General features: G+C 35.5%; 2 protein-coding genes and 1 pseudogene across 2 annotated transcripts; all 3 read left to right on the top strand.

Moving 5' to 3' along the window:
• Nucleotides 1–1,685: 1,685 nt before the first annotated feature.
• On the top strand, nt 1,686–4,789 carry LOC133794283 (cysteine-rich receptor-like protein kinase 44). The gene is made up of 7 exons (XM_062231482.1): nt 1,686–2,474; nt 2,580–2,705; nt 2,993–3,132; nt 3,223–3,433; nt 3,526–3,763; nt 4,020–4,170; nt 4,271–4,789. Exons 1-7 carry the CDS (start codon nt 2,009–2,011, stop codon nt 4,610–4,612), a joined length of 1,674 nt encoding a protein of 557 aa, XP_062087466.1. The 5' UTR covers nt 1,686–2,008; the 3' UTR covers nt 4,613–4,789.
• Nucleotides 4,790–9,682: 4,893 nt separating this feature from the next.
• On the top strand, nt 9,683–13,031 carry LOC133794266 (cysteine-rich receptor-like protein kinase 44; annotated as a pseudogene).
• Nucleotides 13,032–17,782: 4,751 nt separating this feature from the next.
• LOC133794923 (uncharacterized) lies at nt 17,783–18,550 on the top strand. Its single transcript, XM_062232365.1, has one exon. It carries the CDS (start codon nt 17,783–17,785, stop codon nt 18,548–18,550), a length of 768 nt encoding a protein of 255 aa, XP_062088349.1.
• Nucleotides 18,551–25,271: the final 6,721 nt, after the last annotated feature.

Below are 25,271 nucleotides of genomic sequence, written 5' to 3'. Positions count from 1 at the left end.
TGGAGATCTATTTTGGAGTCCCAGTCCTTGGTTCGATTGGGTGCGGCAGTGCGTGTTGGAGATGGAAAATCTGTGCGTGTTCTTGAAGACCCCTGGCTTCCAGATGAGGATCCTTTTGTGCAAACAAGGTCAGAAGGGCTTCAAGGTATAATGGTATCCCAACTTATGAGCTCAGGTCAAGACCAATGGGATTATGATATTCTGAAGGATATGTTTATTGCGAGGGATGCGCTACTGATTGCTAGTATCCCTATTAATGGAGCTGATAAGGATTCCTGGTATTGGCGCCCTGATCGTTGTGGAAATTACACGGTGAAAAGTGCTTATCAGATCACCCAGCCGACTCCCATTACTGATGCATCTAGTGATAACTCGGGTCTTTGGCGTAAGCTGTGGAACCTCAAGATTCCGCCGAAGGTCCGATCTTTTCTCTGGCAAGCCTCGACTGGATGCCTCCCCACTAAAACACAATTGCAATCTCGGCATGTTCCTATTGATGCCTCCTGTCCTTTTTGTCAAATGGCTCCAGAGTCTATTACCCATGTTTTGTTGACGTGTTCCTTTTCTTTGGAGTGCTGGAAACAATTGGGTCTCTGTGCTAATATAGATACGACAGGTACTTTTCTGGATTGGTTGTCACGTGCTTTTGAAGCTTATCAAGGTGATCACAGGAAGTCCATTGTTATGCTTTGTTGGGGCCTATGGAAGTGTCGAAATGAGCTTGTCTGGAACCAGAAATATACTGAGGCAGCTGAAGTTGTAAGGGGCTCTAAAAGTATGCTAAAGCAGTGGCAAAGTGCCCAAGATAGAGGTTTCGATTTATCTCTCGGACTAGTAAACCCCCGAGATGGAGCAGAGAATTGGAGCCCTCCTAGTGCACATATTATCAAGATAAATACAGATGCTGCCCTTTTTACAGCCAAAAGTTGTTTTAGTCTATCATGGATTGCAAGAGATTCTAATGGCCAGCTGATTGAAGCAAGGGTTCGTTGTCTTCCAGGTCGGGTCACTCCTGATATTGCAGAGGCTTTTGGAATAAAGGAGGCATTGAGCTGGATAAAAACCAAAGGATGGCGTGATGTTGAAGTTGAATCAGACTGCTTGGTTGTTGTCCAATCTATTCGAAGCTCGACAAATTTACTTTCTTATTTTGGACGCATTGTATCTGAATGTAGACAATTACTGGCTGAGTTAAAGTCAGATAATGTTTCTTTATATTTTATTAAGCGATCTGCCAACTCTGTAGCTGATTTCCTAGCAAAAACTACAAGTTCTATTGCTGATCGTAGTTGGAGTGGGACTGTTATCCCCTCTGATCTTGCTTCTGTACTACGTGATGATTTGAAGCAATGAAGTTATTCTATTTTGTAAAAAAAAAAAAAAAAAAAAAAAATCTGCTATCCCAGGACAATTCACTTTCATAGATATAAGACTCTTTTTTAACCAATGAAAACTAGCCACGTGTCGTCTAAGTTGGGTCTGATATGAGCTTGAGTACATGCTATCAATTCCTAGTGTTTGCTTAATGAAATAAAACAGAGTAAAGTTGGTCGGGTTTTGCAACGCGCTTTAAATCCAGAAGCCTTTTTAATTTTGATCACAAGACATATCGACCAGACCAATATCAACGCTACCCATGGCTCAGATGTCGTTCCTGATCTTTGTTCTTTGTCATATTTTCTTTGTAGTTGCTCAACAAGCCACAGCTCAACAGCCAGACCTCTTATTCCACTTTTGTCTAAACGACAAAGGTAACTACACCCTCAACAGTACCTACCATGCGAACCTCAATCACCTCCTCAACACCTTTCCCAGCTCCCAAAATGACAACGGTTACGGCTTTTATAATCTCTCCTACGGCAAAGGCTCAGACCAAGTTTACGCAATCGGACTATGCCGCGGAGACGCTAAGCCCGATGACTGCCGGAGTTGCCTCAACAACTCCACCCATCGTCTCACAGATATCTGCCCCAACCAGAAGGAGGCAGTCGGATGGTACGACACCTGCATGTTACGCTACTCGAATAGGTCCATGTTGGGCTCTCCTGACACTACCCCTAGATTCTTCATGTCGAACGTCAATAATGTATCGTCTTCTAATGCTAAAGCGTATTTTGAAGATCTTAGGACGTTATTAGATGAATTGAAAAGCAAAGCCGCTTCCGGTGGCTCTCTTCGTAAGTACGCGACGGGAAGTGCAAGCGCTCCGGAGTTTTTAACCATATACGCACTCGTGCAGTGCACGCCAGACTTGTCCGAGCTCCAATGTATCAATTGCTTGGACACCATGTACGGTCGTATTCCGGCATGTTGTGATGGAAAAGTAGGAGGCAGAGTTATTGGCCCGTCTTGTAGTGTAAGGTACGAGAAAAACCTCTTCTATGGATCTACAGATGACGCGCCACCTCCATCTCCAACAGTAACGACAGAACCACCGCCGTCGACTAGTAACACCACAAACAATGTTACAGAAGGTAATAAATCTTGAAAGGACGTGGTAGTCAGTAATGAGATTAAAGGACCCTTTCTTCTTCTTCTTTGAGTTACAGTTAACAGAGCAAATTTCACTGTGTTTTCAGGAGAAAAGAGTAGTGACAAGTCTAGAAATATTATTATTGCTGTTGTGGCCACAGTTGCGGGTGTGGTACTAATCATCTTATTCGTTGTGTGTTTAAGATTGAGGAAGCCAAAGAAAAAAATTATAGGTAAGACGAGACGAACCATTTCCCGTCTTATTTCGAAAAATGTTTCACCTATTGTGTTCTGTTTTGAAATATAACTTTATCCTTGCTAAGCCATGAAACAGTTGTGTCAAAATTTAATTTTTTGGTAACTCTGTTGAAATTTTAACCCATTAACAATAGAAATCAATGAGAGCTGGTTACACCTATTATTTTAGCTAAAAGAATAACAGTTTATAAAATGTTTCAGAAACAGATTATGATATATTCTCACGAAACATGACTTATTTTATTTATTATGTGTGCTGAAGCTCAAATAACATACGAACCAGTGGAAGAAATTGAAAGTGCGGAGTCGTTGCAGTACAATTTTGACACCATTAGACTTGCAACAGATCAGTTTTCTGAAGAAAATAAGCTCGGACAAGGTGGATTTGGTGCCGTTTATAAGGTAAAAATTTAAGTAACTAGAAAGTTAATTTACGGTCTAACATTGAGTAACTTACCTGTAAAATTTCGAAAATGCGGTGTATTATTTCAGGGCAGCCTTCCCGATGGACAAGAAATAGCTGTGAAAAGGTTGGCTAAGGGTTCAGGGCAAGGAGATCTCGAATTCAAGAACGAGGTCATGCTAGTTGCAAAGCTTCAACACCGCAATCTTGTTAGGCTCCTTGGTTTCAGCTTGAAAGGAAGTGAAAGGCTTCTTGTTTATGAATTTGTCGAAAATGCAAGTCTTGATCAATTCATATTTGGTACGGTGATATTGCTCTTTAAAAATAGAATGCATGGAGTATATATACATATTAAATCTTTTACTAAGTCATAAAATTTCATGAACATGTAGATTCAAGAAAGCGAGCAACTTTGGATTGGGATAGACGTTACAAAATAATAGAAGGCGTAGCTCGAGGTCTCCTTTATCTTCACGAAGATTCTCGATTGAGAATTATCCATCGAGATCTTAAAACAAGTAATATCTTATTAGATAAAGAAATGCAGCCTAAGATTTCAGATTTTGGAATGGCAAGACTTTTTGTTGTTGATCAAACACAAGGAAATACAAGTCGAATAGTGGGAACATAGTAAGTACAATATTTACAACTAGACAATTAGACTATATAAATATATTATATTTTTATACTAAAAATTCCATCTATAAAATTAATTTCTTTCTATTCTTTTTTTGTATCATTTAGTGTGCCATCTTTTTTTATTTTGTCTCTTCACACGATTAGGTAATAAACAAAATTACAAACATATATAGATGCTAAACTTCTTAGTTGGTCTATCTCTTAAAAATAAATACTAATTATGATTATTAATCTCTTATTTTTGCAGTGGATACATGGCTCCAGAATATGTTTTGCATGGACAATTTTCACCCAAATCTGATGTATTTAGTTTTGGTGTTTTACTTTTGGAAATAATAAGTGGGCAAAAGAACAATTGTTTTCGTCAAGGAGAGAATGTAGAAGACCTTTTAAGCTGTGTAAGTACAATTTAATATAAAACTCATAAAGTTGTACAATTATACCGTTATTCTTTCCAAAATAATATCAACATTATTATAAATATCATTTTTAATGCAGACATGGAGAAGTTGGAGAGGAGGAAATGCTTCAAACATAATAGATCCAATAATGCGAGTTGGGTCGGCATCTGAAATAATGAGATGTATTCATATAGGGTTGTTGTGCGTCCAAGAAAATATGGCAAACAGACCAACCATGAATACTATTGTGCTCATGTTAAACAGTAACTCTCTTTCTCTTCCACTGCCCTCCGAGCCAGCTTTCTTTATGCATAGCAATACAGGATCAAATATGACATTTGGATCTAATTTGATTCCAAGTGTGAACACTGAATCATCCAATCATTCAGAAAGGGAGTCCATTAATAGCACTTCAATTACAGAACTCTATCCTCGATAATTTGATGGTAATATTTGTACTCACAAAGTGAGAATGGTTGTCTATACGTAGGAACAAAAATGTCCTTTAGAATTTTATTTTCTTGTTATGCTAATGATCTTTATTGTGTTTTTCCCTTTTGATCATGTATGGCATGGTTTTATCTTAAGTAAAATTTTGAAAAGAAAATTGTTTTCACTCATAATAGAGAAAGGCCCCATCATTTACGATTCTTCTTTCATTCAGTAATTTCGTTAATTACTCTTGACATGTATTTTTACAGTAATTTTTAACAAATTAATCTTATAATAATAATAATAATAATAATAATAATAATAATAATAATAATATAGTGAGTGTTTCCATAAGGCGTCCATCATATAGGCCATTTGTTTTGGCAACGTTTTTGCTTTTGTTATAGTTAAAAATAAAATATAATTAAAAATTTGGATTATTTTCAGACCGACTTGGTCTCTGGTCTCAAAAATTGATTATATATCAGTTAGATTTCTAATATTTTGAAATCGTATCATTTAAGTCCCTAAATGCTATTTTTGTTTATTTTTTATTTCAAAATACATAAAAAAATATATAAAATAAATGGTGAATCATTCTTAAAATGTTTGGACATTTAATTTATAACAATAACAAACATGACATGTGGAAAAAATATTTTCTTGTAATTTTTAAAAATATTTAATAGTTTTATAAATTAAATTAATGTTTTATTAAAGAAAAATATTCTTACCTACATCATTGTTTTATAATTAATATTAATAACTATGTTATCTCGATTATCTTGATATTATCAATTTTTATTATGTTTATGTTTTTTATTTTATACATTTTTTTTAAAACTTAATTATAGTGTATATAAATTTATATATATATATATATATGATTAGTTATAACTTGCATTATAGAAAAATATTGAAAAATAAATATGTACATTATAAATATTGATAATCTCGTGATAGTTCATGTTGACCCTGATTTTGGGCAACTGACACGGAGTCAAAAAACGCTTGACGTGGATGAATGCGTTGAAAAGAACGTAATAGCGAAAATAATAAGAACACGATATTTTATAGTGGTTCGACCCCAGGATCTGGTGATAACCTACGTCCACTTAGATTGCTATTGATGTGGGATTCAAATGAGTGATCAAAGAACTAGGGTTCAATGAGTTTCACTAACCTCCGAAGAACAATACAATATGATTGATATGATCACTCTAAACTCCAGCGATTTAGATGTCAGAAAAAGAGAAAAAGATCGGATCCGCTTCCTTGAGCCCTCTTCTTCTATTTATAAGCTCAGGGAAGATTTACATTGATTTGTTACAAATATTATTTCCTAAATAATCGGATACTCAGGAAATCATGGGAGAGAATTTCGGATTCCATCATAACTGCCTAAGATTTCCTCTGCGTGTTACGTGCCTACGACCAGACTGATCGCATGAAGAGACCGATCGCATAACGCCGAACATCTTCCTGGTCGATAGTCGAACATAGGTTTTGCTAGGTGTCAGCCACGTGCAATTAATTCCTGCCATGTCATTCACTTCTAATTTTTGGAATAACAGTTCAATTATTAATATTAAAAATCTATAGGTAAGAATTTTTTTTAATGAAAAACTAATTTGATTTATAAAACTATTAAATATTTTTAAAATGTCATGAAAATATATATTTTTTTCAATGTCATGTTGTTATTGTTATGAATAAGTGGTCCAATTTTTTTAAGATTGATGCACCATTTTTTTATATTTTATTTATGTATTTTAAAAGAAAAAAGTAAAAAAAATATTATTCAGGGACCTAAATGATATGATTTGAAAAGATTAGGGACCTAACTGACACAAAATCAATTTTTAGGATCTAAGTGTTACAAAATATAAAGAATGAGGACGACAGTGGAAAAAAAACCCTAAAAATTTTGATATATTTTTTTAGTTTGGATATTGTATACAAATATTTTTTTTAATGAAAATTTCTTTTTAAAGTATTTGGATACTGATTAAAGAAAAGAAATTTCATGAAAAAATTAGAAATAATAAAATTATTCTAATTTAAAAAATAGTTTCTCAAAAAATTCTTTTGAAAAGGCTAAGAATCCTAGCTTCTCAAAAAAAGCACATTTTAAATAATAATAAAAAAGTATTTTTATTTTTTACTCAAATAATATAAAAATTATTTTTTTAATCCTATAAACCTAAAATAGCTTAAAATAAGTTAAGCCAACGTGACCTAGTCCCTAGAAATTCATGGATAAAAAGTTTCTTTTAGCGATGAATTATGTAGTCATTGAAGCCCTTATTTTTTGTTGCAAGAATACCCCAAATTTTGAATACCTAAGGATGTCTTCTGATGCTTGTTGGGTTTCAAGTGACAATTTTTGTTTTGTTTTCTGTTTTTTTTTTATTGAAATAATAATGAAAATAATATTAAAAATTAGATTAAAATATGTGTACATTACTCATTAAAGCTTACAAATTAAGTTTGTTAATGCAAATATGAAAAGTTATCACAAAATAAAATATGTAAATAAGAATTCTACTGGGTAGTTGCTGTAGGATCTTGACATGGGCAACTATTATACCAATATAGGACCTATAAACCATACCAGCAATATCATCATCGGAAAGCACTAATTAATAATACTGGTACTGATAGTTTTCTCTGGCGTCCTTTTCTTTGACCAATTCAATTAATGATAATAGGTAGTCCTCCAGCTATTCAACAGCAAAAGTCCTGCGTTTACACGTTAATCTTGTGGTCCATATACCACCACTTGTGCTTGGAGCCAACTTGGCTTTATAACCAAGGGTAAAGGTTTTCGTGTCGGGAAAAGGCTCTCGGGGACGGATCGGGCTGGCACCCCTGGGGCCCCCGGCTTGCGCTTGGAGAGCGGGTGGTTGCGTCTTTGGTTGCAGGCCAGCTGTGGGGTTGGCTGCCGGGCCCTGCTCGACCATCAGTGCTTGCAGGGCTCGCAGAGACTCTTGCACCCGGCGGTGCGCCTCCGCCTGTTCAGCCATCCTGGCTTCCTGATCCAAGATCTACTGCCTCAGTCTAGTCACCTCCGAGTCTCGCTAATCGTTGCGAGGGACCCCGGGGTCCGCGGCTTCATCGTGATACTCTCCCTCGTTCTCCTCCTTGTAGTACTCTTCTTCGTTTTCTACTTCGCACTCTGCCTCACCCTCGTAGTCTTGCGACTCATCTTGGTGAGATGTCTGAGGAGGCACGTCTTCAGGCAGGTCTTGAGGAATGTGCTGAGAAGGTAGTGGGTCTCCGTTACCTTGCTCTGGGTTGGTAGGGTCGAAGGTGGTGTGACGCGTGTTCACCATCGTAGTAAAAGGCATGACGTTGGCGCTAGCTTCCTTCAGCTCTCAATGAAAGCACCAAACTGTTAACCGAGATTTTCAGCAACTATATTAATGAATGATATTTACTAGTAATAATAATGAAAATGGAAGATCGACACGAGGTTTTTACGTGGTTGGGGCGTTAACTAGCCTTAGTCCACGAGTCCATATATTAGAGCTAGAAGAAGCTTTTACAATGGAGTTTTCTAATTATATCTGAACAGAGTTTCTGCCTTCTCCCTCCTTTTTCTCTCTCGTTCTTACGTTGTTCTACAGCTTATATTTATAAGCTGAGGGGGACACCGGGTCTGGGCCGGATCCGACCTGGGCCCATCAGAGGAATGTGCACCAGGGGGCCTTTCTAGTGGAGGCCCAATATAAAAAGGTATACAATACACAAAATTCAAACCAGCTAAGGCCCAATTAGTTGATCTGTGACACAAGCCTTCGCCCGACAAAACGGCGCTTTGGCTCTGACCACTTCGAGTCACGAGGCTGATTCAGGAGACAAGACCGGTCAGGGTACTTGGCTGTGCAGTCCTGACACAGCAGTGGGCAATCCCGAGGCGACCTTTTCTGCAGGCGAAAAGTGGGGGACAATGCCCACGCGAAATGAGGCGGTTTAAGGATTCTGGATGCCTGCCCTTCAACTGGGGAGGAGGTGATCCAGGTCCGTTTACCATCGGCCCACTCCGTTACCTCGGGCCCGGACCATACCATGCTTCGGGATAGGGACGCATAGGCTGCGACGGTCCGGGCGCTCTGGACATCGCCGGGACCGTTCAAGGTGACGACGAACCTGGAGGTACGTCCCGGACCCCTCAAGATGGGCCCAGTCTAGAGTCCCCGGTCCGTACCAATTCCCTTGGGCGATATTCAAACCAAGGGACCTTGGGGTAGGCCCATATGCCGAGTCGGACCTCTGACCGTGGGCCAGGGCGAAGGCCCAAAGCCCTTCCAGGAAATGGGGATAACAGTTAGCGATATCGCATAATATTACTTATTAAATTCAAATAAGTTTGATATAATATTAAATTACACTAATAACAATATTTCAACTATTTGTTGTGAAATTGGGCACAAATTGTGCACCTTAACAATATACTTCCGTACGTGTGTTCCAATAATCTATCATAATATATATATCTTCAATGTTAATTGATCCCTTTCAGGCAAATGGCATCTCTCTCCCTAACGCACCCTTTAAAAAAATTGACACGTCATCAAATTTAATCAAAGATAGTCATCAGAATTTTATGTTTAACTACGTACGGAGATATATATCTCCTTCTCCGGTTCTTTACTGCTGCATTTTTATGCTCTTAGCCCAACTTCAACAGGAGTTGCTCTGACTAGTGACTTGTCAGAGGTGGTCAAATGTTGAAAATAGAAGCTGATGTGGAGAGAGTATTTTGTGTTGAAATTTGGCAACGTTGCTAAACAATGGCAACGTTGCCTTCAATTTTTTTTCTTTCTTTTGTTTGATTGGTTGAATTTTGATGTGACAATTTAAGCCACATCTCCTCGTTCGAGTTGGCCTTATAAGCTTAAATAATACAGAACAATTCACTTTAATAGATATAAGACTCTTTTTTCAACCAATGGAAACTAGCCACGTGTCATCTTAGTTGGGTCTTATATGAGCATGAGCACATGCTATCAATTCCTAGTGTTTGCGTAATGAAATAAAACAGAGTAAAGTTGGTCGGGTTTTGCAACGCGCTTTAAATCCAGAAGCCTTTTAAATTTTGCTCACAGGACATATCGACCAGACCAATATCAACGCTACCCATGGCAAAGATGTCGTTCCTGATCTTTGTTCTTTGTCATATATTCTTTCTAGTAGCTCAACAAGCCACAGCCCAACAGCCAGGCTTCTTATACCAATATTGTCTAAACGACAAAGGTAACTACACCCTCAACAGTACCTACCATGCGAACCTCAATCACCTCCTCAACACTTTTCCCAGCTCCCAAAATGACAACGGTTACGGCTTTTACAATCTCTCCTACGGCAAAGGCTCAGACCAAGTTTACGCAATCGGACTATGCCGCGGAGACGCTAAGCCCGATGTCTGCCGGAGTTGCCTCAACGACTCCACTCATCGTCTCCCAGACATCTGCCCCAACCAGAAGGGGCAGTCGGATGGTACGACACCTGCATGTTGCGCTACTCGAATAGGTCCATGTTGGGCTCTCCTGACACTACCTCTATATTCTACATGTGGAACGTCAATAATGTATCGTCTTCTAATGCTAAAGCGTATTTTGAAGATCTTAGGGCGTTATTAGATGAATTGAAAAGCAAAGCCGCTTCCGGTGGCTCTCTTCGTAAGTACGCGACGGGAAGGGCAAGCGCTCCGGAGTTTTTAACCATATACGCACTCGTGCAGTGCACGCCAGACTTGTCAGAGCTCCAATGTATCAATTGTTTGGACTCCATGTACGGATACATTCCGGAATGTTGTGATGGGAAAGTAGGAGGCAGAGTTATTGGTCCGACTTGTAGTGTAAGGTACGAGAAATACCTCTTCTATGGATCTACAGATGACGCGCCACCTCCATCTCCAACAGTAACGACAGCACCACCACCGTCGACTAGTAACACCACAAACAATGTTACAGAAGGTAATAAATCTTGAAAGGACGTGGTAGTCAGTAATGAGATTAAAGGACCCTTTCTTCTTCTTCTTTGAGTTACAGTTAACAGAGCAAATTTCACTGTGTTTTCAGGAGAAAAGAGTAGTGACAAGTCTAGAAATATTATTATTGCTGTTGTGGCCACAGTTGCGGGTGTGGTACTAATCATCTTATTCGTTGTGTGTTTAAGATTGAGGACGCCAAAGAAAAAAATTATAGGTAAGACGTGACGAACCATTTCCCGTCTTATTTCGAAAAATGTTTCACCTATTGAGTTCTGTTTTGAAATATAACTTTATCCTTGCTAAGCCATGAAACAGTTGTGTCAAAATTTAATTTTTTGGTAACTCTGTTGAAATTTTAACCCATTAACAATAGAAATCAATGAGAGCTCGTTACACCTATTATTTTAGCTAAAAGAATAACAGTTTATAAAATATTTCAGAAATAGATTATGATATATTCTCACGAAGCATGACTTATTTTATTTATTATGTGTGCTGAAGCTCAAATAACATACCAACCAGTGGAAGAAATTGAAAGTGCGGAGTCATTGCAGTACAATTTTGACACCATTAGACTTGCAACAGATCAGTTTTCTGAAGAAAATAAGCTCGGACAAGGTGGATTTGGTGCAGTTTATAAGGTAATAATTTAAGTAACTAGAAAGTTAATTTACTGTCTAACATTGAATAACTTACCTGTAAAATTTTGAAAATGCGGTGTAATATTTCAGGGCAGCCTTCCCGATGGACAAGAAATAGCTGTGAAAAGGTTGGCGAAGGGTTCAGGGCAAGGAGATCTCGAATTCAAGAATGAGGTCATGCTAGTTGCAAAGCTTCAACACCGCAATCTTGTTAGGCTCCTTGGTTTCAGCTTGGAAAGAAGTGAAAGGCTTCTTGTTTATGAATTTGTCGAAAATGCAAGTCTTGATCAATTCATATTTGGTACGGTGATATTGCTCTTTAAAAATAGAATGCAAGGAGTATATATACATATTAAATCTTTTACTAAGTCACAAAATTTCATGAACATGTAGATTCAAGAAAGCGAGTAACTTTGGATTGGGATAGGCGTTACAAAATAATAGAAGGCGTGGCTCGAAGTCTCCTTTATCTTCACGAAGATTCTCGTTTGAGAATTATTCACCGAGATCTTAAAGCAAGTAATATTTTATTAGATAAAGAAATGCAGCCTAAGATTTCAGATTTTGGAATGGCAAGACTTTTTGTTGTTGATCAAACACAAGGGAATACAAGTCGAATTGTGGGAACATAGTAAGTACAATATTTACAACTAGACAATTAGACTATATAAATATATTATATTTTTATACTAAAAATTCCATCTATAAAATTAATTTCTTTCTATTCTTTTTTTGTATCATTTAGTGTGCCATCTTTTTTTATTTTGTCTCTTCACACGATTAGGTAATAAACAAAATTAAAAACATATATAGATGCTAAACTTCTTAGTTGGTCTATCTCTTAAAAATAAATACTAATTATGATTATTAATCTCTTATTTTTGCAGTGGATACATGGCTCCAGAATATGTTTTGCATGGACAATTTTCACCCAAATCTGATGTATTTAGTTTTGGTGTTTTACTTTTGGAAATAATAAGCGGGCAAAAGAACAATTGTTTTCATCAAGGAGAGAATGTAGAAGACCTTTTAAGCTGTGTAAGTACAATTTAATATAAAACTCATGAAGTTGTACAACTATACCATTATTCTTTCCAAAATAATATCAACATTATTATAAATATCATTTTTAATGCAGACATGGAGAAGTTGGAGAGGAGGAAATGCTTCAAACATAATAGATCCAATAATGCGAGTTGGGTCGGCATCTGAAATAATGAGATGTATTCATATAGGGTTGTTGTGCGTCCAAGAAAATATGGCAAACAGACCAACCATGAATACTATTGTGCTCATGCTAAACAGTAACTCTCTTTCTCTTCCACTGCCCTCCGAGCCAGCTTTCTTTATGAATAGCAATACAGGATCAAATATGACATTTGGATCTAATTTGATTCCAAGTGTGAATCCTGAATCATCCAATCATTCAGAAAGGAAGTCCGTTAATAGTGCTTCTATTACAGAACTCTATCCTCGATAATTTGATGGTAATATTTGTACTCACAAAGTGAGAATGGTTGTCTATACGTAGGAACAAAAATGTCCTCTAGAATTTTATTTTCTTGTTATTCTAATGTTCTTTATTGTGTTTTTCCCTTTTGATCATGTATGGCATGGTTTTATCCTAAGTAAAATTTTTAAAAGAAAATTGTTTGCACTCATGGCAGAGAAAGGTCCCATCATTTATGATTACAAATTTTAGTGAAAGGTAACTTCTTTCATTAAGTAATTTCGTTAATTACTCTTGACATGTATTTTTACAGTATTTTTCAACAAATTAATCTTAATAATAATAATAATAATAATAATAATAATAATAATAATAATAATAATAGAGTGTTTGCATAAGGTGTCCATCATATAGGCCATTTTTTTGGGCAAAGTTTCTGTTTTTGTCATAGCTAAAAATATAAGATAATTAAAAATTTGGCTTATTTTCAGATATGACTTCATTTTTTATATTTTGTAACACTTAGTCTTAGGTCCTAAAAATTAATTTTATATCAGTTAGATCTGTAATTTGTTCAAATCGTATCATTTAATTTCCGAAATACTATTTTTGTTTATTTTTTCTTTGAAAAATATAAAATAAATGGTGAATCATTCTTAAAATGTTTGGACATCTAATTTATGACAATAACAAACATGACATAAGCAAAAAAAAATTCATAGCATTTTTAAAAGTATTTAATAGTTTTCTAAATTAAATTAATGTTTTATTAAAAAAATATTCTTACCTATTTATAATTAATATTAATAACTATGTTATCTCTATTATTTTGATATTATCAATTTTTATTATGTTTATACTTTTTTATTTTATAATTTTTTTTTAAAACTTAATAATAGTATATATAAATTTATTTATATGCATATATATATATATGATTAGTTATAAGTTATCACACAAAAAAAAATATATGTAAATAAGAATTCTACTGGGTAGTTGCTATAGGATCTTGACATGGGCAACTATTATACCAATATAGGACCTATAAACCATACCAGCAATATCATCATCGGAAAGCACTAATTAATAATACTGGTACTGATAGTTTTCTCTGGCGTCCTTTTCTTTGACCAATTCCATTAATGGTAAAAGGTATTCCTCCAGCTATTCAACTTGCATGTGGTCCATGCGATCAGCACAGCAAAAGTCATGCGTTAACATCACTTGTGCTTGGAGCCAACTTGGCTTTATAACCAAGGGTAAAGATTTCCACGTATTAAAAATTTGGAATTTATACATGGTCACGTGTCCTTAAAAATATATATTATTTATATTTGTATTAAAATTTAAGTGATTACAGTAACTATAGCTGATCAATTACTGCGTGTAATTAACGGATGTGTATATTATTCGAATAAAAGCTTTTTATATATTTATATATATATAATCCTGTACGTACGTTCCAATAATCTGTCATAATATATATCTTCAATGTTAATTTATCCTGTTCAGGAAAACGGTGTATAAAATTTAATCAAAGACAGTCAACAGAATTTTATGCTCAACAATCCTTATAAACATTGACTCTTCGTTTGCAATACAAAATCAGTACTATTACTACACTATGTATAAATTATTTCCTGAAAATATAAAAATGAAAGTTTGATGAGGGAGGGCGTCACTGCAAGTATATATATATCTATATCTATATTTTTTTATATATTCATAAAAATATAATCACAGAAAAATGAAGTGCCTGAGAAGACTCTCTAAAAAGTTATATCCGTTAGAAGTATAAAACTCTCTTTAATTTAATAGAATGACGTGTCAAGTTTTTATGGGTGAGACAGGGAGGGAGGGAGACATGTTTTGGGGACAAACCATCCTCAATTTTCTTTTTCCTAGAAGCTCTAAATTTGCATGTGAAATTATAAAACGACATAAAAGTACGATGTAGATCAAAATGTTTATATATTTTGTTTTATTTTAAAAAATGAGGTGATAATGGTCATTAACTTAAATGTTTAAGCTTAGAGTTTTGCTAGATTTAGAATATGATGTATTAGTAGTTTCCGCCGCCAATCATGAAAATCAAGGCGTGCTCGATCGATGTTTTAACTTTCAACTTTTGACAAATGATTATTATATATATATATATATATTTATATTCTATTCTTTTCTTTGTTTGATTTATTTTTTTCCTTTGACTTAAGTCGTCCTGAATAAACTTGGAAACTTCCTTTCAAAATAAATAAATAAACTTGGAAACCTTACTATACATGGTCACGGGATTGATAATTGGCCCCGTAAAAAATCAATTTATTCATATTTCTCTTAAAATTCAAAGTTATCCCTAGCTGATTACGTACCAACTGGAAGTGGAAGACTCTCAAAGTCAAAGTTTGTCATTGTATACTCCCGTCCCCTTCCAATCTCTCGTAATATATATTCAAAGCCAATTTTTTGTATATATAAATTAAGACTCGTTTCACTATCAAATATTTATTAATTCAAGTCCGTGTCGTCAAAGACTGCTACTAATGACCACCACAATAAGTTTTAAGCAGGTACTGTATATATAGGTAATTAAGGAGAGATAAACTAATAAAGAAAGTTCTATTATATAAGTTGATGCCATTGATTTATATTAAGCTCCAAATAATTAAGCATTATGGACATATATAATAATATCCTTCAATAATTAAACAAACAAGCTCAAAATTAAAGTAAAAAAAAAATTTACTCACTTGGTGATGATCTCCCATGTTGGACTCGATCAAAGACCCCATGTCACCGTTCCTCTGGACATGTCGTAAGCCAGTTCCATGACAAACTCAACCCTAACACTGTTGTTGTAGGTCAAAATTATGATGCTTCTCTCTCAAACATAGCACTCGTGCCAACTGTAATGTAATTTTTATGCAGTATTTAGTGCACCCTTACACGTAGATTTATTAAGTAACTACAAATTGGAGACAACAGAATTTTTTTCAAATGTTTCCACATATTAAATATCCATTTAAAAATTTGGAAATACTACATGATCAAGTGTCCTTAAAAAATATATTATTTAATCTATATTATAAAAATTTGGAAATACTACATGATCAAGTGTCCTTAAAAAATATATTATAAAAAATATATTATTTATAATTATCTAAAACTTTAAGTGATGACTATAACTATAGCTTAACTATAGCTGATGGGTGCTACGTGTAACACTAACATAAATGTATATTATTCAAATAAAAGTTTTTCATTTTATATATATACTCCCGTACGTGTCTCCCAATAATCTGTCATAATATATATATATATATATATATATCTTCAATGTGAATTGATCCTTTTCAGGCAAATGGTGTCTCTCTCCCTATCATACCCTTTAAAAAAATTGACACGTCATCAAATTTAATCAAAGATAGTCAACAGAATTTTATGCTTAACTACGTACGGAGATATATATCTTCTTCTCTGGTTCTTTACTGCTGCATTTTTATGCTTCCCACAATATTGGACCTCGTTTTCTCAAATTTTAGTTAAGAAGGTTAGATTGAAAAATTCAACAATTCTTATGAACATTGACTCTTCGTTTGCAATACAAAACCAGTACTATCACTACACTATGTATAAATTATACAGTGCTTCCATTTATTCGATCAGGGACCAAACATACCCGTATGGAATGGTACTTCCATTTTAAATTTATGGTGTATATCGAAAATAATAAACTTCCTCCTTACGTTGGGTTGGGTTACGAGACACCATATTCGATGTATCATGTCCTTAGTCGTTTTGATGTGACGCTTTTAAAAATAGTCAAACAGAAAAGTATTCGGTGTAACACGAGCAATATTCTTATACTTTATCAACTAAATTAAGAGAGCTTTATGTTTAAAACTAAAAGCCTGTATAAATCCGTACATAAAGAAAAACTCCATGAACATTGTGACAAAGCATGTAATATTTTAGGCACTTGTACATAATATCAAAATATTAAGTAGACCGATGGCGGCGACGAAATCACTATTTTTCTTCCAACTCTGTTCATATTAAAAATTGCTATACATTTTTTGAATACTCTAAAATGTTCTTGACATTTGTAGAATATTTTACTTTAAATTTTTCTAGATATTTGTAGAATGGAAGAACTTCAAAGTCTTTTTTAGAAAACACTACAATCTAGAACTTCCTGGGAGCTATATGCTTGAATAGTCTAGACTATTAATTGTGTAGAATAGTCTAGAAATTGTATTTGTAAATCAAATACACTAGAAAAATCTATAACAAATAATTCTATCCATAAATGTAAAGGGGGCTAGCCACTATAAATACCCTATCATGGGTAGCAAATGATGTAACTAGAAAAAACAAACCATCAATAAAACTATACTACTTTCTACTATCTTATACTCTCTAAAACATAAACATTACTCTTCCAAACCGAAATTTCTTTACTTGTCCATTCAACAATATCAACTATAATATCATAACCCATCATTACTCTAGCCACTACTACAACTCATCAAACATTCTAAACTATAACAAATCATCACTATTTTCTCTATCCCAAATTCACAAACCATCAGTGGTACTAGAGCCAGGTCGATTCAAACACTGGGCGTAATTGTGACAGTCAGAATCCCGTGATTCGTAAGGGGAAAGACGGGATAAAGTTGTGCATTCCCACACCGCCTGGGGAAGGTCAAGTGTGATGATTATAAGACTGTGTATGTATGAGACTACATAGTTGAAGATGGCTTAAATTGATTGATGGGTACTACATATATCAACAAGATGGATCTTCTTTTCGTTAGCCCATCACTTGAGAACTCCAAAGTTAGTGCTTGACCTGGAGTAGTCTCAAGATGGGTGACATCCTGGGAAGTTTTCCCAGGTAGTGTGTGAGTGAGGACAAAGTACCCTGGAAAGACTTGTGTTGGTTTGTAGAGTCATTCGTCATTCTGGGAAGCAGCCATAGTGACGTAGGGTGTTACAGTAATACTTTCCACACATCATGACAACCGCTCTTCTCTACCTCTTCTAATTTTCCATGGAGAAAACTATGATTTTTGGTCCATCAAAATGATGACCTATTTTCGATCACAAAATCTATGGAAAATTGTTGAGGTAGGATTTACTATTCCAGAAGACACTTTGTCTCTCTCAGAAAATCAAAAGAAGGCCCTAGAGGAGAATCAACAAAAAGATTCTCAAGCGTTATTCTGCTTGCAGCAAGCTATGACAGATGATATATTTCCACGGATTATGGGCGTATCAGTTGCGAAAGAAGCATGGGACACGTTGCAGGAGGAGTTCCAAGGAACAGTCAAGGTACGCACTGTTAAACTACATAAGCTTAGAAGAGATTTTGAAAATCTTAAAATGAAGGATAATGAGACTGCAAAAGATTACTATTCTAAAATTAGAGAAATAGTAAATAAAATGGGAGCCTATGGGGAAATAATTTCTGACAAGAAAATAGTAGAGAAAATACTAATATCTTGTACAGAAAAATATGATGCAATAATCTCTGTGATAGAAGAAATAAAAGATTTAGATACTCTATCACCAACTGAATTAATGGGCTCTCTTGAAGCATACGAAAATAGGCGAGAAAGGCATAATGAAAATTTGACTGAAAATGCCATTCAGTCTAAAATTAATCCGCGGTCTCAAAAATCTAAAACTGATGGGAGCAAATCACTAGAAAATTTTAAAAGCATGAGTTATCAAGAAAATAACGACAAGTATTCTCCAAGTGGCATTTGTAAAAGAAAAAGTCACTTGGAGAAAGACTGTTGGTTTAAAGGAAAACCTCAGTGCCAAAATTGTAAAAAAATTTGTCCACACTGAAAAAACTTGTCGTTTTAAAAAATCCCATCAAGCTAATATTTTAGAAGAGAAAAATGATGAAAATAATCTCTTCTATGTCTGCCAAGCTGCATCAGAAGAAAAAGATACTTGGTATCTTGATAGTGGTTGCAGTAATCACATGACAAAAAATGAAAAGCGTCTTTTGTAGTCTTGATAAATCCAAGACTAGAGTCAAGATTGGTAGTGGTGACTTCATGGAAGCAGTTGGAAAAGGCACCATTGCCATTGACACCAAAAAAGGCAAGAGATACATCGATGATGTACTCTTGGTACCCAACATCGATCAGAACCTACTCAGTGTAGGACAAATGATTGAAAAAGGCTACTTTTTGCATTTTGAAGGAGATTCTTGCATAATCTATGATAAGCAAGATAAATCCTTTCAAATTGCAAAGATAAAAAGGAAAGAAAATAGATGCTTTCCTTTACAATGGAGATACGCAAGCAATGTCGTAATGCAAGCACAAGCAGATGAATCATGGCTATGGCACAGAAGATTCGGGCATTTCAATTTCCACGGGCTAAAGATCCTCCAGCAGAAGAATATGATGCGAGACCTCCTAGCAATCAAGGAGCTCAACATAGTATGTGAAGGGTGCATGCTCGAGAAGCAACATTGACAACCTTTTCCATCTGGAAAAGCTTGGAGAGCCAAAGAACCATTGGAGTTCATTCACACAGACGTTTGTGGGCCTATGCGTACTCCATCAAATGATCAAAACAGGTACTTCATTCTCTTTATCGACGACTTTACTAGAATGACGTGGGTTTATTTTTTGCAAGAAAATCACAAGTTTTCGATATTTTCAAGAAATTCAAAACTCGTGTCGAAAAGCAAAGTGGTCGCAACATCAAGACAATAAGAAGTGACAGAGGAAAAGAATACACTTCTAATGAGTTCAACAAGTTCTATGAAGAAGAAGGCATGGAGCATCAACTCACAGTTGGATACACACCAGAACAAAATGGTGTGTTTGAGAGAAAAAATAGAACTATTATGGAGACAGCAAGAGCTATGCTCATGGAGAAGGGTCTTCCAAAAAGATTTTGGACAGAGGAAGTAAGCACTGCAGTCTACTTGCTCAACAAATGTCCAACCAAAACTGTGCAAGATAAGACCTCGATCGAAGCTTGGAGTGGACGAAAGCCATCAGGAAAGCATCTCAAAGTATTCGTCTGCATATGTTACACTCACATTCCAAAAGAAAAAAGAGGCAAGCTAGACAAGAAAACTGAGAAAGGAATTTTCTTAGGCTATCGTACTCAATCAAAAGGCTATCGAGTCTATAGCTTAGGAATGAAGAAGCTCATAATCAGCCGAGACGTACAATTTGACGAAGATGCGACATACAATTGGGAGACAGAAGAAGTTGAAAGAAAGACTGTCAACATTCCTCTATTGTCAAGATAATAACTTGATCAAAATGATGTTCCAACTCAACCAACCATGGAGGAAACGAAACAAGTCATAGAATCCCCGCCAGACTCACCACCACTGCAAACGAGATCTTTAGCAAAGATCTATGAGACATGTAACTTAGCGCTTATGGAGCCAGAAAGCTTCGAAGCAGCTCAACAACAAGAAGTATGGAGAAAATCCATGAATGAAGAAATAAAGATGATTGAGAAGAATGAAACATGGGAGCTTGTAGATCTTCCACAAGACAAAGGCACTACTAAGAGGAAAGTTCGAGCTACTACGAGACATGATTGGAGTTACTGAAATGTGTACCAAGGAGGAGTATTAGAAGTTGCTACACATTTCTTGAATACTCTAGAATGTTCTAGACAATTGCAGAATATTTTACTCTAGATTTTTCTAGATATTTGTAGAATAGAAGAACTTCAAAGACTTTTCTAGAAAACACTATAGTCTAGAACTTCCTAGGAGCTATATGCTTGAATAGTCTAAACTCTTTATTGTGTAGAATAGTCTAGAAATTGTATTTGTAAATAAAATACACTAGAAAAATCTAGAACAAATAATTTTATCCATAAATGTAAAGTGGGCTAGCCACTATAAATACCCTATCATGGGTAACAAATGGTGTAACTAGAAAAAACAAACCATCAATAAAACTCTACTACTTTCTACTATCTTATACTCTCTAAAACATAAACCTTACTCCTCCAAACCCAAATTTCTTCACTTGTCCACTCAACAACATCAACTATAATATCATAACTCGTCATTACTCTAGCCACTACTACTACTCATCAAACATTCTAAACTTTAACAAATCATCACTATTTTCTCTATCCCAAATTCACAAACCATCAATTCAATCTTCATGCTAGTTACTCAACAAGCCACAGCCTAGAACTACTTTTGTTTTAATGACAAAGGTAACTACACCCTTAACAGTACCTACCATGATAACCTCCATCACCTCCTCTCAACGCCCAAAACGACAAAAGCTACGGATTTTACAATCTCTCCTACGGCAATGCCTCCAACCAAGTTTTTGTTGGGGTTTTATGCCCTAATTAAAACTCAAATTCTTTGTAATCTCATTTTATTATCAATAAAAGAATAGAAATCATTTTTTGACTCGGTCAATCACTTTGCTCACATGTTTTATTTTCATGATTATTTGTTTAATATAAACTTCTATTAAATCCCGAGCATATAGCTAATCTTATTTATAGTGACGTAATCACAGTGGAATATAAATATGATTATATGTTCAAAATAAGTTAGTCCTAAGATTAGTCAGTGCACCGGATTTACACTGACTTGTCAATCTACGATATGATCTACTTACACATTACAGTGTTATGTTCTTTCCAGAACATTAGCAAAGTAGATAAGATCAGATGTATTTGTTACATCAGACAGGACCGATATTGACAGTTGATAAGATAAGTAAACATACCGTTATTATCTATTCTAGTCATATCATATAGTTGACCATAGGACAATTCAATCTCAATTCTGAGTGGTTAGTATTCTAACTGATTGTATTATTTGAGTTCTTTGACTTGTTCGTTACCAGCTTACCATACGGACTAGCCCATACTTACATCTTGGGAACTCGGTAGTATAATTGAGTGGGAGTGTTAATCATAGATATGAACATCTATAGCTTCTGATGAAGAAGTGAAACGATGATTTCCTTTTAGTTTGGTTCAAGGTGTTAAATAATAGAGATCTCATTTCAGTAATTAAATTAGTTTACTGAAATATCATTTACAAGGAACTAAGAGTTTTAAGGATAAAATACAATGAGGGGTAAAACCGTATTTTAGTCCTATCTCATTGTAGACCGTCTATAGAGGATTGAGTGACAATTATGGTTGTAACAATGGATAATTAATAGCGTATCTATATTTGTTATAGAGCGTTCTATGAATTCAAGAGTGCAATTCCAAGTCTATAGTGGAGTCACGAGGAATTAATAAGTTAGTAAATTTATTTGTTAGATTTATGATAACTTATTGGAGCTTGATTTCATAGGCCCATGGTCCCCATTGTACCTTGGATAAAATCATCTAGATAGTCTCAATTAATTGATTTAATCATCAATTAGAATTATCAAAGTTGACCAGGTCAATTTTGGATAGTTTCACAGAGTTATGTAATTTTGAGAAGAAAAGAGAAATTATGGATGATTTATTAATTAAGATAAATTGGTATCTAAATTAATAAATAAATTTAAATCAAGATTCAAATTATAAATAATTAATTTGATAAAGGATTTAAATAATTATTTAATTAATTAAATCAATATAAAATAATAGAGGCCTTAATTTTAACTCCAACGAGCTTATAATCAAATGGGAAATTTCACGGGCCTATAGCCCATGATGATTTCGACCTAGGGCTTCAAAATAGCTATTATTTTATTGATTTTTTAATTAAATTAAATGGCCTAATTGAGTCTATAAAAGGAGTGCTTATAGAGAAGTCAAAAAGTAAAGTTTTGATAAGTCACAAGTCAGATTTTCTGATAGTTTTAGATTCTCTCTAAACACAAGTCATTTTCTAAGCCTCTTTGTTATTTTCTCTTCTTCTCTCTATATCTATCTCATGTGTTGAGAATTGCCCACACTAGTATAGGTGGTTCTAAGGATACATTGGAAGATCGTGAAGAAAATGGAAGATCAGTTCAGTTTCTTGATAATACTCTGCGACAGAGAGGATACAAGAGTTAGAGAAATTGAAGGAAGGACTCTTTAATTCCGCTGCGTATACTGTAAGTATTCTATTTTTTGTTTCTCTTTGAATTCAATTTTAGAAACATGTTTTAGGCTATCTCGTATTAATTTGTTTAATATTAGATATACATGAAAATAAATGAAGATCCTGTATAAGCTTTTTCCAACAGTTTTCGCAATCGGACTATGCAACAGAGATAGCACAATCGACGTCTGTCAGAGATATCTTAAGGAGTCTACAAATCTTCTCCAAGCTGTCTGCCCCAATCAGAAAGAGGCGGTCATTTGGCACGACAACTGTATGTTGCGCTACTCTAACCGCTTCTTGTATGGCGTAATGGAAACTTGGCCATTTATTCAGTTCAGAAACACCCAAAACGTGTCATCCAATATCGTGGAGTAATATTTCAAAAGCTTTTCAGACAAAAGAGATACATAATATCTTGTGGTGAAGGTCCTTCCCACTTCAGCTCGTGGTACAGGGACTTGAGGGCGGAGAGAACCCTATAAGAGTTCGTCTGGAGTTAGAATGGAGCAAGCCCAACAAAAGCCAGAAAATCCTTAAAAAAAAGGATTTCGGGGGAAGTAAGGCCCTTGCCTTCATATGCTCGTGACTCCAGGCCGCACACTTAATCTTTCTATCAGGGTTGCCATCGCCCGAGGCATAGCAGATCCACTCATTTGCAATTGCGGGTCGACACATCAGTGCCCCAAAGAGTATCAGGTCGTGGCGAGCTAAGATCTCAGAGATTTGGCCCGTGGAGGTGACTGAGCTCCAATAATGCTCAGCCTCGAAAAAACCCTCTTCCATGGTCGAAATAGATGCAGCTCGAGAATTAGAAAGGCGCTCTGAAGGGTCCTCCATCAGTGAGAAAGAAAGTGCACCAGGCTCATAAGCAATGGTGACTTTGAGTTTGGGATCGAGCGGGATAGGTCTAATCTCGGGGTCCAGATCTGGATAAATCGCGATCCGGGGTATCTTCCTTTTTCTTTCCTCGACCTCATTAATCTGACGTCGAAAACAGTCTCGAATGTCCTCTTGTTCACACCTCACGTTGTGCTCGCGTATCTGTCGTTGGTTCCAAGTGAAGGGAGACTCCGGACTGGGAGTTAATGGAGAGTAAGGAATTGTGAGCATTGACCCCCACTGATTTTCAGAGTTCTACGACATAACAAGAAAAAAGAGGGTAAGGGCCAGGCATACAAGGAATCAAAGAAAACAATTTTGGTGATCCGAGCTCGAAAGCCCGAGATCATGAAGTAAATTCAATCGAGACTGAGGTCTCGAAAGGATAGATCGAATTTGAAGTGGAACTCCAAACTATTGTAAAGTTCGGGCTTCGAGCTTGTTCTTGACACGAGAGTGGGAAAGTTTGGATTCATTTTAAGAATCCCGGATTTTCAGGGATAAAGTTGATGGTTACCCAAAAAGGTGATAATTTTGGGATTTGTGCAATTAAAAACCCTAATTCAGATCCCCCATTTCTTGGCTTACACGATACACTACCATCAATCTGAAAAATCCCTATGTTTGCATTTTTTACACTAAACCTGGGTTTCAGAACTGTGTTACCAAAAACTTTGAATGGAAAGTTCATGTAGTATTAGCAAAACAATGTGGCTAAGACTACTAATTGCTACAAATATCCTTATAAAACTAGTGGGAAAATAGTAAATATACTCACGGTGCAAAAGAAACACGGAAATGAAAAACATAAAAATGCATGAAGAAATAAAAGTACAAGAGACAAGAACAGAAACTTACACATATAGGCTTGTGGATATAGTGAAATTAAGGATTGAAGGAGCGGTTGCAAGAACGATTTCACGGAGTTGAAAGTATTGGGGTTAATTTGCCTTTTCGGTTTGGAGAACATGCAAAGGAAAAAGAAAGTTTTCGGTTCTGGTTCATCTTTCTATTCTCTAAAAGTTATAATGAAGAGGATGAAGATGATGCAGCTATTTATATGTCCCAGAGGGAGATCAAGCGTCGAGTTGATCATGGCCCTTGGTTGGATTTGGTACTTGATCTAACGGACCGGTGCATATGTAACAATGATGGGAAAAAGCTGAAACGTGAAAGGACGTGGATGTGTTGAAAAAGTACTCGAGTACTCTGATTAAGCAACCCGTGGCTGATGCGCGTCCACACTCGAGTGTGGTAGGTGGCTCAATTTTTGAAAGTGGTAGTTCAAAAGTTTCCTTCTCCTAGGATTCGAACCGATACTTTTGAGGGGGCAAAATGTTACACCCAAATTTCGAGAATAGAAATTTTTGATCTCGAAAGTTAGGCTTGTAAGGTGTAAGCTTGAAATCAGCATTAATGAGAAGGTCAAGGACAGTCTCGCTAAGCAGTAAATGTTATATTATTTCATATAATATAATATTAGATTAAATAATGTGACAAAATGTGATTTGTCACACCTTGTAACATATTATTGAGAGTCACAAAATTGGACACATGTGTGTGCCAAAATGTGACATATTTTGGAGTTACAAGATCAGTTACAAATTTGTAACTCCCAAATATTACCCAATAATG

The sequence above is a fragment of the Humulus lupulus genome, chromosome 8 (genome assembly GCF_963169125.1).
Source record: "Humulus lupulus chromosome 8, drHumLupu1.1, whole genome shotgun sequence".
NCBI classification, from domain to species: domain Eukaryota; kingdom Viridiplantae; phylum Streptophyta; class Magnoliopsida; order Rosales; family Cannabaceae; genus Humulus; species Humulus lupulus.
This window is presented reverse-complemented; position numbering and strand designations above follow the sequence as displayed.

Coding starts and splice junctions, on each gene's coding strand:
- LOC133794923 (XM_062232365.1), top strand. CDS start 17,783: ATGACCTATTTTCGATCACAAAATCTATGGAAAATTGTTGAGGTAGGA.
- LOC133794283 (XM_062231482.1), top strand. CDS start 2,009: ATGTTACGCTACTCGAATAGGTCCATGTTGGGCTCTCCTGACACTACC. Junction 2,475..2,579: donor CACAAACAATGTTACAGAAG/GTAATAAATCTT, acceptor CTGTGTTTTCAG/GAGAAAAGAGTAGTGACAAG. Junction 2,706..2,992: donor GCCAAAGAAAAAAATTATAG/GTAAGACGAGAC, acceptor TGTGTGCTGAAG/CTCAAATAACATACGAACCA.